The sequence below is a fragment of the Centropristis striata genome, chromosome 11, assembly GCF_030273125.1.
Source record: "Centropristis striata isolate RG_2023a ecotype Rhode Island chromosome 11, C.striata_1.0, whole genome shotgun sequence".
NCBI classification, from domain to species: Eukaryota; Metazoa; Chordata; class Actinopteri; order Perciformes; family Serranidae; genus Centropristis; species Centropristis striata.
The window spans coordinates 12,916,144-12,931,802 of NC_081527.1; the positions used below are offsets into that span (position 1 = coordinate 12,916,144).

A 15,659-nucleotide genomic window follows, 5' to 3' on the forward strand; every position below is an offset into this window, starting at 1 on the left:
TGGCAAGGTTTCCTTTGTTTTCTTTTTTTCTCTCTCTTTTTGAATTATTTCCACCAAAGTGTCCTTCAAAGTAAAACTTTTAATACCTTTCAGACAGGTTCTGTACTCTGTATTCTGCTAAAGTAAAGGTTGATTCTTACTCAGCAAAACTGTTTGTAAAATGTATAAAGTTTGTCTTTTTAAGTTGATAAAGTGCCTCAATCTGATGCGGCCTGGAAAGCTAATTTGAGATGCTGTATAATAAATGCAAGGTGCTTTACATTTGTGGTGCTGCATACTAATATGCAACAGCTTTCTCCCGAAGTCGTTAAACTGCTGTGTTTTTCATTATGAAGCTTGCACCTGATTTTTTCTTCTTCTTCTTCCCAAATGATCGCATTTTTCACTGCCTGAACATGCCCCAAAACTCATGAAACTTTAAATATAAGTCACACCTGGCGAATATATATAACATATATAAAGGGCTATAATAAAGGAAAGTGCGTTTTGGCTAATAACTCCCACATACTTTGTCACACATTCAAAAACCTTATATCCACGCGTTCACTGAGTTGTGCTGAATCTCGTGATATAGGTCCCACGGCCATTTTTGCTTAGAGTTTTTTTTTCCGCAAATTTGCAAAATGTCGTAAACCTACTGTTTCGAACTCCTCCTAGGCAATTTCATCGTTTTACACCAAACTTTGCACACAGCATCTATGGACCCTCATAACAAAAAGCTATTAAAAGAATGTTGATAACCCAAAGAATACTCAAGTTATTAAATAACAACTTCTTGCAGGTGGCGCTATTTTCAACACAAAACACGAAGTGTTGCATATCTCCACATTGGTGTGTCTGAATGAAACTCAAGATCCTACTTTCCCATGAGCCCCTGAGGCTCTGTGCAAAATTTTGGCCGATGACCTCTAGGTGGCGCTCTTTAAATTGAAGTTTTTTAAATCTCCATATCGGTTCATCGTATTAACACCAAACTTGATATACTTATTGTCAATGCCCTCCTGAATTGAACCAGTAATGTGCTGTAATTGTTTTGTGTACAAGGTTTCCACGTTGAGCTGTGGCTCACCAATCAGTCTGCTAGACCACTTTACTATTTGGTTGACTGAGTTTTTATTTTTCAATGAGAGGTTGCCGTCGGGGTGTGTGTCTATACCACCCCTATGAATTTCATTGCCTTAAGTGTTATAGTGTGGCCACGGTACCAAATCTGAAATTAGACTGCCACCACAGTGCCACCTAGGGGCCGATCAATAAAACTTTAAAGGGTTATCCTCAGGAGGGCATTGACAATATGTTTTGTATAATAATGCACAAACTATCCCTTTAATCCTCATACAGTGTCTGAAGGAGGACTCTTAACTGATATGTATAAGTTAGAAGTGGCAGGTAGCAATGGTGGAAAGTAACTATGTACATTTACTCAAGTACTGGACTTAAAGTACAATTTTGAGGTACTTTTATGTACATTTTTGTAACTTTATACTTCTACTCCACTACATTTTGAGGCAAATATTGTACTTTTTACTCCTCTACATTTAGCTGACAGCTTTAATTACTTTTCAGGTCAAGATTTAAAATTAAAAACATGATACATTTAAAATTATTACCCATTTTTATAAATTAAACCATTTAAAAGTTTATTAGGTAGTTAAAATGAGCGGAGTGGAGTCATTTCACAGTGTGGTATTAGTACTTTTACTGAAGTAAAGGATCTGAATACTTCTTCCACCACTGTCCTTTTTAATCTTATTTTTTTTAATTTAAATTATTACTATTTTTTATTATTATTTTTTTGTATTTAATTTTAAATTTTAAATGATTTATTTATCTTTTATTTTTTTAATTTTAAATTTTTTAAAATTTTTAATTTTTTTAAATCTTTCTTTCTGCGCATGCGCGGCCTTTCCGCTCTTCTGCGCATGCGCGGCCTTTCATTGTTCATTGTTTCAATCAATGTATTTGTATCTTCCAAATATACTGAAATTAGATTTTTAAACAAGCTAAAATAAAGGGTTTGAATGCTTAAATATAATCTTTGCTGTTTTTTAATGTGCTCCTCTGATTAAACACTGGCCCCTGCTTGGCCCCCACAATAAAACTGGAACCGCCACTGGTGACAAATGTTTCTGATGATGCACAGTGCAGCAGGTGCGCGCTGAAGGTTTAATGCCCCCCCCCCTTTCACACGATGCGTTTTTAATTTATTCTCTTGTTTCCAAAACACAACTTGTAGCTTTCTCTTTTGGCCCTGAGTCTACGGAAGCCCTGAAAGCCAAGGTGAAACTTCTTATTTTTTTCTGGCAGTGTTATCTCTATCTCCTATGACATTTGGCTGGAAAAGTTCAGCAAAAGTTCAGCAAAATGCAGCATAAACAAAATGTTTTACCTTATTAGTTAACTACAAATGTCTGTAAAACATAATGTGACTGTGCATAGGTGCAGACTTAGGTTAAACAGTGTAGCTATAAGGTCTGATAGAATCATATTGTGAAGAGACTGTGTTTTCCACACGGCAACTTGATATTCACATCAGATGGTGGACCATGATCATGGTGTCTGCAGGCAGTAAACCTACCAAATGTACATATGATGCACCTGGATGCAAGAAATGCCACATGGAAAATAAATGTAACAACAAATAGCAAGTTAAGTACACACCTGGGCATTGTTTGCACATTGCAGCTGATGCGTAATAAAATGTTATCTCGTAGGCATGAGATAGTATCTTGTAGGTACAAGATAACACTTAACAAAATGCCTGTTGGATATAAAGTGAAAGTTCATAAAATACAAGACAACCCTATCAGAGATAAAAGTGTGTGACGAATATCTCATTCTTTAGTCAGTTCAGCTCTGGTTTAACTGACTTTTACAGGCACCATTGCTGCAGTGAATTAAAGTGAAAAATAAAAATGTAATTGACTTTCATTTCATTGTGTGGATCTGTTTGAGTGTGAAGGAAAATCTTGTTTAAAAATCATCTGAGCTCAGAAAAAAAGAAAGGGAAGAATAACAACAAAGAAATGGTTAAAAAGAAAACCATACAAAACAACTTTTCATACTTTGAAGTTTATTGCAAACTAAAAAGCTGAAAAAACTCTAGCAATTCATCGTTTTCTTGCCAGTCTGAGGTACTCTGCAGTATGGGTCCATTAGAGTGTTATTGAACATGTGGTGCTCATCAGTTAAAAAGCCACATTAAGCTACTAATTAGCCAATTGTCTTTCTCCCTCCTCAGGGACCTGCTGGGTGGAGAAATGAATAGTCAGCACTGTCGTAAGTGGGAAACTGAAGCAGAGCATCGACACACACTCTGGACATAATACCATACCACCAGACAACAAGAGGGTTTTTCCAGTTAAATTTTTTATGATGTGAGGGTTTTTGTCTTCATGTATGTGGCCTAAATTTTGCCCCAATTAATTGTCAATTAATTCTGCCACCAGCAGGGATCAGTAATACTCCACAGTTGAGTTTGTCACTGATGGGCATGCATTTAAAAATGAGGGTTGTTTTCCAACAATTTCTCTTTTCATTCATTCTGTTAAAGCTCTCGTTGTCCTCCAAACAAACATCATATTATATTCATATTACCGCCTTTGTAGTTTTTCTCACAGCAGCCACATCATCCAAACAAATGATCCCGACACCCACAGTGGAATATAAATTGGCTTCTTAAAGCCCTGTTCTCCACATTGTTGCACAATGTTACATCATTAATGTGTGTCTGTGTGTATTTTTACCACAGTATTTATTGGTCCTCGCTGTGAGCCTCCTTCTGTCATCTTCATCATCTATTTTTGTTTTGTCTTCATGATTCTTGCTAAAGTCAAAACATATATTAAAATCTCTATTGGCTGTGAAAAAATATCATTGGATGCATAAAGTCTTTTTGTTTTCCATTTTTTATTTATTTATATTTTGCCATTGTGTGGGGGTTGTTGATCAGTTTGTTCTGTGAAAAAAAGTTCCTCTTGCATGTTTCCTTTTATGACATGTTTGTCCACTTTTAATATAATACCAATCAAGTTAAAAACAAATACTGTTTGTTTTCTCTATTGTCTCTATTGAGACAAATAATAATGCATCAAATTCATTGTTGTTGCTAATCATTGGACTTATTGCAGACTGTTGAACAGCTACAATTGGTATACAGAAATAAGATCATTAAACTTTTGCATTGTTTTATTTTTCACAACAACAGTGACACTATGTAAACAAATAGGCATTTAAAGGGTTTGATCAGAGCGCATTTCTACTGAAAAGTGATGCTTTTCTTTTTAGATTTTAGAGTTTAGTGTGTAGGTCAGAAGAGAAGAAACTACACAGAATTTACAGATTGGTTTTTGCAGCTCTGATAAAGGTTATGAATTGAGGTCAAATGCTATTACGCAGCATTGCCTGATGTTCAACTGCACAACATCTTTGACATACTGTTTGAGTATGCATTGCTCACATAATGTAGTAGAATACTCCATATATCATAGAACTAGAAAACTCATTACACATCAGGCCTTTTCTTGGCCCAGCTTTTATGTAAACAAATGAAACACCCAGTCAGCTCTCCAACATGCGATGAATTCAGGCAGTTTTCTTGCATCTACAATGACAGCTCCATAATTATATAAACCTCTCAGTTTGCCAACACATACACACGCACAAACACACACAGCTAGATGTCTTCTGCACAAATAAGAAGGAGAGCTGTGTAGAGTCTAAAACAAGTCTTTATTGGTCAATATACAGAAAGCAGTGGGATGACCACTAAAGAGAGAGAAATCCCAACCATTTTGTTTACAAAAAGAAAAAGAAACAGATATATAAAATAACCGTCTTGAACATTTTTACAGGGTTTGTTTTTATATGTAAAAGAATCCTTTTTTCTCTTTAATCTTTCAGAAGCACAATATGACAAAGGGGGACGAGGGAAACAAGGCAGTTGTTTCACAATGATGACATCACAATCACAGGTGCTTAAAGGCCAAAGGGGGGGGGGGGGGCAGGTGAACAGGATCAGTATCAGTTGAGGAGCTCAGATGGAGGAATAGTCACTGATACTGTGTGGACATGAACAGGTGGGAGGGAATGTTAATGTTACTTTCTGATCATTTTAATGCTAAACTTTTTTAGTTTACTTACTTTGCAGTAATAATGACACAAGTTGGACTTAATATCAATGAAGTTTCCCCTTCTGTTTGTCGTTCTGGTGAAGTTGTGCAGGAGTGGTGACTTGATAACACCAGTGACATAAACAATCAGTCTGCTTCTTTTTTCTCCAGCATTTAGCTCTGCGGGCCTTCACCTGACTGAAGGAGCACTCCTACACTTAATACGTTTAGTTTAGTTTACTCTTCAAAAGAAACACTACTCGTTTGAGAAAAACATAATGCCATCCGTCAATTATAAGAAAATAACCTTGATGATGTAATCAGGGTTATCTATCAGTTCAGAAGACCTGCGGCCGGTTTCACAAAAATATTTTAGAGGGGTGATTTAGTCTTGTTTTGGACTATCAGATTAGTCTAATTTAAGATTTTTCACAAAAATGTAGCAGGGACACTGGCTTACCAACACCACATATTGACGAAAAAAGAGAATATAACTCATAATTTCTGGTTTGCTAACAATGGGCCTCATGCAGCAACATTATCTTAAATTTCTCCTATATTTTCCCTGAATTTCCTGTTGAGACAATAATAAGAGACGCCAACTTCATATGCAGAAAATGCTGTTAACCGTCCAAATCTGCTCTTATTCATGCTCTAAATGATGAATCCTACTGGATAATAATTGTTGATCAGTACAGGAGTTAAAAAACATAGTAATAAACATACACAGATAACACAATTATAAAACATATACTATTCTAATATAGAAATATAAGAATCTAGAATTTATAATAATCTACATCTGATTACATATTTTCAAACATATGTTTCCTCATGTTGGACAAACAATTTGTGGACATGTAAAAAATATGTTTGTTTTTTTCTTATCTTGTTAAGAGTGCTTAATGCTTGGTCAGCCAGTTTTTGTTTGAAAAGTCTTTAATAGCAAATTAGTCATTTTAACTCAAGTACTGCACACCTTTATGCAAATTAATGTAGATGTCTTTCTTAAGTCTGACAATTTGATCCAAGCCACAGTCTATCTTTGTGAAACCGGCCCCTGTGTATTTGCCAGGCAGACTGAAATGCTACTGAGTTTCATTATGAGAAGTGTAGAATTCAGTATTTTTGAAAATTAATCCATAACTAGGCACTAAAATCAGGATATCTCCACCTCGGTTGAAATTTTTACCTTTTTTTTTTCAAACTGTCTCCTGTAAGTCCCCCCAACATTATTGAAGTGCAGCACTAATCACTGGAGTACCCCTGTTTCTGTGTACTGTACCTTATAGTGGGCCCATAATTGCATAGAGGGCTCCCTTTACAATGGAATTAAAAACAGCAGAAAGACGGGATAGCATACAGTAACATCTCCGTATCATTTCATCTGCTGAAAAAAGAAAGATAACTGTTCTAACCCTAAACAGTAAAAGCTACAATAGGCCACAGTATGGATAGATTTTGTACACAGACAGATGGAAACAAACAGCTCTTTTGTTTCTAACAGTATTTTAACTACAATCAACTGTTTCCATCAGCTCATGAACTGACGGAGCAGTGATGAGTTTAGCTTTAAAATACTTAAAAAAACAACAACAAAGGTGGAAGATATTGAACATGTAATGAGTCTGCTTTGTATATAGATCAGGACAAATGTGGAATGTTTATGGTGTTAGAGATAACACATCCAGGGTTTCTCTTTAGTGTCCAGGCCACAGAACTACAGCACTGTGGGCTACTTAGAGAAACAGATCACACAGAGGAGAAGGTCTGAGTTCAAGATGAGAACAGAGGACAAACACTCAGTGACAGTACAGCTATGTTATACCTTCTATACAGGCTAAAGGAATAATATTTAAAAACGTTTATGGATACATTAAGTAATGGATGTGGATATGGATACAGCTCGCTGATAAGTCGGGTCAAACAAAACATAAATTATATAGAAGTAGTCTGAGGACTAGAGGTCTTCACGAGTCAACCCAAACCCAAGGATACAAGACCCAACTGGGGACCCACAGGGGTTTGGCTCAACGTTATACAGTCGAGTCAGATCCTGTTCTATTACTGTGGGTCCCAGGTCTGTTTCACATCATGTGTAATACCAGAGTGTATCCGAGAAGTGTGATCACAGTGTATCTGTGATCACAAGGTGGTAACAGATGACGTGCACCAGCCAAAGAGGGTAAAAAGAGATGACACAGGGTCTAACGGTGTCATTTCATTAACACATGCACAGTAAAATCTGCTCTGCACTAACCAGATCAATAGGTGTCACAGGATCACAGAACACCTTAGTTATCTCAGGCCCAGTGCACCCAATGAGAACCTGAGCAGATTTTAAGACCTTTAATCCTGAATGTGTTTTACCAATATTTTTGGAAAGGAGGATGGATTATATAAACTTATAAATAAACAATAACTTGTTAATAGCAATCAGCTATGAAAATGTTGCCTATCGGGTCTGGGTTTCTGGGTTCAAGTTCAACATTTCTCAGTTCTCTATGGATGTCCAGCTTTCAAATAACAGACGCTCCGGTTCAGTTTAGTTCTTGGTCTGTTTGGGTTGAATTTTCTGACATGTGAAGACCTCTACTGAGGACACATGTAACTGCACATATTAAATGTTGGGATAAAAGCCCACATTATCTTTGTGTTGATGTAAGATATGGGAACAATTTGTGTCACTTTATTTAAGAGTTTTAAATTTTATCAGCAAAACTAATTCTGCCCATATAATGTGAAGACTGTGCGTGTTTGATGTGAATCATATATTTTGCTTCATTGACTGTGATGTGAATAATAAAGTACATACAGACAATATGTTTTCCAGCACTGTGGGACTGCAGCTGATTCTGTAGTTCTGACTTTGTCCAGCAGAGGAAGATGTGTCATTAAAAATGACAACAAAGTATTTTTTTTCCAGCAACAGATTGTAAATAATTTTATCAGAGATTTTGTTTCTGTGAGCGTTTGTGTGCGAGTCGCGAGCGTGAAGGAATGTCTGCATGATGTGTGTTTGTGTGTGGCTGACAGAAAGAGAGAGAGAGATGAAAATGTAAAGAGTGTTTATATGTGCAGGTATATGTTCATGTATGTTTGGTCAGTATGTTATGGAGGAACTGTCCCACTCTAGTTTTCCCTTCCGCTTACTCTCTTTCATCTCTTCTCTCTCTTCTTCTTCTCCATCCTCTTCATCTTCATCACTGTTGTCTGACTCGGCACTTGTCATTCCTCCCACCTGCTCCTCATCCTCTTCTTCTTCCTCCTCCTCACGTTCTTCTTCTTTTACCTCCTCGTCTTGTGCCTGTGCTCCTTTTATGTTCTAGAAAAACAAAAATGTGACTTAGTAAAGGTCAGCACTGATCTCAAATCCAGTTTGCAGTAGAAACAAATTTAGTTACAGAGCTATCTGTGTGATAAATCATCATCTAGCCTTTAGATAAGCATGGATGAATAAAACATAGAGCAACTGAAATTAAGGGTCACCCAACCTCCATGGGGTTGACAGTGATGGTGAGTGCAGAATTGTCCCAGTCTTCCTCAGTGTCTTTGACCTCGTCCTCGTCTTCTCTAGACCCCTCCTGATGTGTGGCGTGGATCCTGTACACGCCGATCACCACAATAACCACCAGGGCGGCGATACAAACCACAATAACTACAGTGGCTGCCGGAGGTGCTGCTCCTGGAGGACAAGTAGAGATTAAAAACATATGTTTATCATATTATATATGTTTCCAATACCCACACTACTATACGTTTTGGTATGCCAGCAAAAGGTTTAGTATGTCCAAATACATAATTCACGCCAAAAATACCAGGATGTCCTACTGCATCGTTTTGCAGCAAGATTTTCTGGCAAATTCTGGCCCACAATCCTGTGCACAGCAGACCATAATTCACACTGACTGAACTGCTGAGAGAGCACAGACTGATGATAACTCATTGACAGAAGCTGCGGCAAGTATATGAGCAAGAGGGTCAAAGTTCAAGGCAAAATGTTATGACGAAGTGGTATGTCCTCATTGTACCACACTGTATGCAACAGTACATACTTGTAAAGATAGCTGCAGTACGTACTAAAAGTAAAAAATTAAATGCATGCATTCTAGTAACATAGAATATATTATGTACATACATATACATACACATAGATGGCTGTAGATCTTTGACCATGGGTGTCCAATTTGGCTCAAACTAAATGTCTAGAAAAACTTTTAAAAAACCTATAGGGGAACCCCACGATATAAACTTCCTTTTGTGTGTGATCTTTAATCTACAATCATAGCCTTTAATAAAAAAAATCCTCTGTGGTCTTATTTTTGTTGTTTTGAACTTCATTCTTCTCACAACATTTTTACTCTCAAATTTGATTACTGAAGTCTGAGAATGTAACAACTCAGTCAGTCAATGCTTTACAACAGCGTAATCTCCAGTCTAATCATCTTGTCTGGCCTGCTTATTTGAAACAGAGAATGCACAAAGGCACACAAATCTAGATGTCCATTATCATCTTGCATTACAGTGTGGAAGTGAGTCCAACAACTGTACAGTACAGTGCGGCAAAGTAGGTCTATCCTGTACTAATAAATATCATTTTTTATATGTATGGACTGTTAGGATAATTGCTAATGTTCTCCATTGTTTTTATTTCCAAACAATATTTTGATTAACAGCTTCTCTCAGGCAGCAGGTGACAGAAAAGTCTGAGCCATCTGTCTGGTGTTGAGAATAATGCTTTTTTCTGACAGATGATATAGAATAAGCACACAATAAAGTAGTTAAAAAATCTTTACAGCAATGAATCTGACCACAGAACACATTTCACTGACATTTGTGGCTTACCTGACATGTGTGAGTTGAGCGTGTGTATCATGAGTGGGTGATGGACGGGTCTCATGTACTGAGGTTGGGCAGCCATATGATTAACATGTTCCACAGGTGCTGAGTGGTGAAGGACACTGACCTACAGCACAGAGACGGGACAAAGACCATTATCCTCTGGGAAAAAAAGAACATGGACCATCATTTGCACAACCACAAAAATAAATAAATCAAAAAAGTTATGTAAAATAATGTGGTGAGAAAAGAACTGAGCGTGGGAAAGTTTAAGAGCAGGATGAAAGCAAATGGAGAAAACAAGTGACAGTGCAGGACAGGGAGAGAAGAAGAGACTGATGAATCGGGATTGAAAGACATCAAACTGACCTCCAAATTGAACTCGTTGCTGGTGTAACGTCCGTTGAGTTCAGAGCAGGTGAGTCTGAACCTTCGCTCACTCAGGGTGGCAGGTCGCCAGTTCCTGTAGTGCACCTGTCTCAGTGCCTGCTCATAGTGGGCCATGGAGTCCACACCTTGTAATGCGCAAGAAAAACATGTTGTACTAAAATATGTCATGTAGCATTGTGTGTCACTTTGTAACTGTAATGTGATATGACAGGAGATTTCAGGGACCTTTACAGCTGTCTCACTCTATAGAGACTGAATGTTCATCTTGTTGCTGTAAAAAGGGCAAGCCAATTTTGGAGATATTCTTCAAGATTTAAAGGTGGAATGGTGGTGCATTTATTTTTTTACATCCTCCCGCCACAGAGCATTAGTGCCACAAAGGGGTGTAGCCAGACGTTATAAACCTTTGGGGCTCAGCCACAACCTGGGGGGGGTCCAGGATAGATTTTACCTATTTATGGCAGCTATATGCACTATATTGACTATCAACTCCTCTCGTTTAGCTACATGGGTAGAGAATAGGTTAAGTGACTCCTCTCGTTTAGTGATATGAGTAGAGAATAGATTAAGAGACTCCTCTCGTTTAGTGATATGAGTAGAGAATAGATTAAGAGACTCCTCTCGTTTAGTGATATGAGTAGAGAATAGATTAAGAGACTCCTCTCGTTTAGTGATATGAGTAGAGAATAGACTAAGAGACTCCTCTCGTTTAGTGATATGAGTAGAGAATAGATTAAGAGACTCCTCTCGTTTAGTGATATGAGTAGAGAATAGGTTAAGGGACTCCTCTTGTTTAGCGATATGAGTAGAGAATTTGATATTTAGCCTTCAATTTTAAAATTTTATATTTGAATGTACTTCTATGTTTTTTTCCTCAAAATATTTTACCTGCTTGTTTTTTGTCTTAAATTTTTACATTTGAATGTAATTTTAAATATGTCTCTTTTAAATGCTTTTCATGTTTTGTGCAAAGCACTTTGAATTGCCCTGTTGTTGAAAGGTGCTATACAAATAAACTTGCCTTGCCTATATTTCTAGCCATTTCATAACAGAACATGATAGTTGCCATCCTGTCGAGTCTTCATCTTATTTTGTACGTGTATGTAACTGTTCTCTAACCGTCTTCCTCATTCTGAAACAATAACACAGCAAATGTGGAGGATGGCTTATTTTTACCCCTGCAACCTAAAAATAGGCAAAAAATGGTCTGGTGTCACTAGTTTTAAGTCACATAACATATATAGGGGGCGATATTTCCCCAGTTATAGAACTTTTTCTTCATTGATTTGCCAGAGAGGAAATTAAGCAGATTTGAAGGTATTTTGAAAACCTGAAAGTTTCAAGGCTTTTGAGAAACAGTTCAGGGCTGCAGCCCCAGAAGCTACACCCTCCCCCACTCTGTCACTGGTGCGCACATCATTCCTCCTACCAGAGTGTTTGAGCTGCCTACCATATATTGATATTCCAGAGGTGGAGTTAGTGGCATCCAGGTGTTTTCCCAACAGGGCAATGTGATGAATCTCCAGACTCTCTCTGTCAGGATTCAGTTCTTCCCCAATTACCAGCACATCGCAGTAGTCCAGGTTATGCATCACCTCCATCACACCTGGTCTGCGCACTGTATGCATGCACACAAATGACAGACAAATTAGTTGTGTGGGCAAATAGATTTAAAATGATAAATAACCAGTGCAAATAAAGCTGAAAAAGTTTATAAGAAAGCTCCACAAGATATACATCTTAGTCAAGTCAAGTCAGTCTTTTATCCAGACTATTTATTCTGCTTAAATGAAAAAAACAACAACATTTACTCCAATATTTGAGCAATAGATGAAAGACATTATATATCAACAACAAGCAACAACTCCTAACCTACTCTAAAACATGGATGCTACAGATATTGTATTGTAGTTTTGTACCCCATATGATACGTATTTAGTCAACAATGCAGACCGCCCCTCCACTCACATCCACCGAAGCTGTCTCCCTTCATTACTGTGCTGGTGATGTGAAGCTCTTTGAAGGGTGCCACACCCAGCGGAGTCCGCAGGTCGCTGGCAGGCCTGACGAGCCGATTAGATCCTGAAATGGTGATTCTCGGTTCACTGGGCTGCAGGACCATAACCACTGACCTGATGTCTGGGATGGAGAGACACGTGTCCTCGCCGAAACACCTGACACACACACACACACACACACAGAAGAAGAAAAGAGGGTTACAGGGTGTGACAGCACCAGCATTTCTGCTTCCCTGCTTATTTGTCCTGATTTTAATCCGTCATAGCATGACAGTTATAGACATGAAATTATAAAGTATGGTGAAAATGTTCACCATTCTTTCTTCTATAATGGGAAATCATTTGCTATTCACTTCTGAATGCCCATTTATTCTGAAGAATTTATGCACAGTGTGTATATCTGAGGTGGGACTTATTCATTGTCTTGCAAGTCACAAGTGAGTCTTTGAGTTTTTGCACTCATAAAAAAAATGTTAATGGTATCAGATCAAATCAAATAGCCTTTATTGTCATTATATAGTCAGTCAACTATACAACGCAATTGGGAGTACCACTGCTTAAGGTGCATAGTTAAAGCAATAATAACAACAAAACAAACATTATGAGTAAAACATTTAAAAATATGGTAAACACTGAGCTAAAACAAGGACAAAAACAAAGATAGAAAAAAGGATGATGTCATAAATAAAGATAAAAATAGATAAATTACCACTGAAAATACTAAAAATGGTATTGACGAGGTAGATAGTTGCATAGATGAAATGTATTGATTTGTGGCATGCTTTTAAAATAATGTGCTTTTCATCTTTGGGCTTAGGGCAGGTAACAAGTCTTATAGAGTCAACAAGCTAAATTTCAAGTGAAGTCACAAGTCATTGGTGGTAAAATCCAAGTAGAGTTGCAAGTCTTTTGCCATCAAATAACTGACTCGATTCTGTCTCGAGGCTAAGTCTTGTGACTCTAGTCCAAACCTCTGATGTATATTTGGTAAAATTTCAAAAAGAAGTTTTAGTGTCTATTTTAGTGAGCTATTTCAGCATTTTACTCTTCTCTCTGAAAATTGTGTCTGACAGGATCATAATATCAAACTTTTCCACATAATTAATACATAAAAGTCTGAAAAGTCCAATTTAAACTGAAGCATCACCTCCACAGGGATTATGGATGTGATGGATCAAGGCAGCAAGAAAAGTTGAAATATTAACTTATAAAAATAAAATTAAGTCATGCATCACTTAAATCTCTGATGTGAGTGCAATTAGCCCTGACCTCTGCTTACGCCCACACAGGATTAATCTCCAAAAGTAAAAACTATCCATTTGAAAAGCATAATATACAAAGACGGTTTGCTTTTAAGGTCTTGGATCCAGCCAGGCTTGTTTGAAATGCTAAAATCCACTAACCCTGTGAAAGCTCAAACGATAAATATCATTGAACTACTCCAGCTGCTCATCAGGATGACTAACAAAGAGACAAGAAGCGCAGCTTTCAAACAGCACGACACCTTCAGGAAGAATTTAAAAAGCATCAACAAAGTGTAATGGGAGTACATATTATCATTTTTGCCTCAGTCACAGCCGGCAGATTCACCATATCTTCTGTGAATAAAGGCGGATCTATCTGTCTTAATCTCGAGGGGAACTGTGAAGTGTTGTTCAGAGTTAGACAGCCTGTATTGCTGCTCGCCTCACTCTATCGACCAGCGCACGTCTAAGCTGATTTGACCTGTCTGCGTTTGCTGCTCAACAAATGAACAGGCGCCGGATTGGACTGGAGACGGGAACAGGCAAGAACAATCGCTCCCGTACACACATGCAGCATTCAACTAAACACACACAAACTGGCACTCATGGGCATACAAGTTGCCTGAGGATGAACAAATACTTAGGAGAGAGGGAGCAGCAAGCACACACACAAACACATAGTCCATCACACATGGATGCAACCGAGCATGTTACATTCACTTTGATGCAGTTGTGGTGAAGTGTTGTATCATTCCCTTGTTAAAGGTACTCTAGCTGTTGTTTTATGATGTACAGCTTACACTGTATCATGTATTTTGTCAGCAGAAGAACGTTAAGGGGTCAGTCAGTTATTACCTGTCTATTCATAGTTTTCATGTGACGTCACAGCCTTATGGGAACGACCAACTGGAGGGCCATTATATAACCATGATCAATGTGCTGTTCCACGGTTTTTTTGCATTTGTAGTCAATCTTCAAGATGACCAATTTTTGACTTTTTTTCGATATACTATAGTATGGCATTTTTCCCCCCAATTTTGGACATGCTATGATCTGATGATTTTATTTGATATTGTATGGACATACTATACTATTAATATGATCAAAGTGCTATTCTACAGTGTTTTTCTGCATTTATAGACAAACTACACTTTGACCATTTTTGAAATTTTTCGAAATACTATACTATGACTTTTGTTTTAAATTTATTTTGCCGTAATAGTGTTTTTATTTGATATTTTTAACATACTATAGTATGACCATGATCAATGTACTATTCAGCAGTTTTTTTATTTTATTTTTTGGACAAACTTCACAATGACGAATTTGTGACTTTGTCAACATACTACACTATGGCGTTTTTTTTTAAATTCATTTTTGGACAAACTATACTATTACCCTGATTAACATTCTATTCTACAGCTGTCCACCAATAACAGCTGAGCTTTTATTACACTTTTAATCAAAATGTCAGGCAATTGTTGTTCAGTTGGATGCACAAACTGAAGAAAGACAAGTCTGTGTGTTTCTAGAGAATTCCGCACAGGACATTGTGAAATCGTGTAATTAGTTGTCTTACCATCCCTGGTGAGAGAAGCATCATCTGCTATTAGGGGTGCAACTTTACATCCATCTGAAGATACGCTTTAAGATACGCTTCCATTATGAAATTTAATTCTCTCGACATTGGTTTGCGAGCGGCTTTACGAAGTGATATTACATCTTCATCTAGTCAAGGGGACCAGTTCTCCGCAAGATATACATTTTTGTGGAAGAAGACAGCTTTCTAAGTAGTTATGTAAGTATTAGCTATGTAAGCTAACACAGTCTAAAATGAGCTACCACTTACCATCTCCTTGATCATAAAAGAATATAGTAGCTCATTTTAGAAATGACACAGCAAGAAAACATGTGTCCCATGTGCCAAAGACTTGCAATTCATCTTTGTTTTTCTTCTTTTAAACTGTGATCTAAACACGTGTGAGCAACAAAAGATTAAACACTTGACAGGCTTGTGCAGTAGCTCCATGGAGTTCCAAGTTTCAGCTGTTTTTTTT

General features: G+C 37.4%; 1 protein-coding gene across 1 annotated transcript in view; it reads right to left on the reverse strand.

Moving 5' to 3' along the window:
• Nucleotides 1–4,712: 4,712 nt before the first annotated feature.
• The window catches only part of clstn2a (calsyntenin 2a), a 172,022-nt gene continuing 161,075 nt past the window's right edge, over nt 4,713–15,659 (reverse strand). The window contains exons 13-18 of the mRNA XM_059344188.1: nt 12,309–12,514; nt 11,791–11,958; nt 10,320–10,465; nt 9,957–10,077; nt 8,606–8,796; nt 4,713–8,436 (exon numbers count right to left, since the gene is read on the reverse strand). Coding sequence (XP_059200171.1) covers nt 8,215–8,436; nt 8,606–8,796; nt 9,957–10,077; nt 10,320–10,465; nt 11,791–11,958; nt 12,309–12,514 — 1,054 coding nt within the window. The 3' untranslated portion in view covers nt 4,713–8,214. The remainder of the gene's footprint in view (nt 8,437–8,605; nt 8,797–9,956; nt 10,078–10,319; nt 10,466–11,790; nt 11,959–12,308; nt 12,515–15,659) is intronic.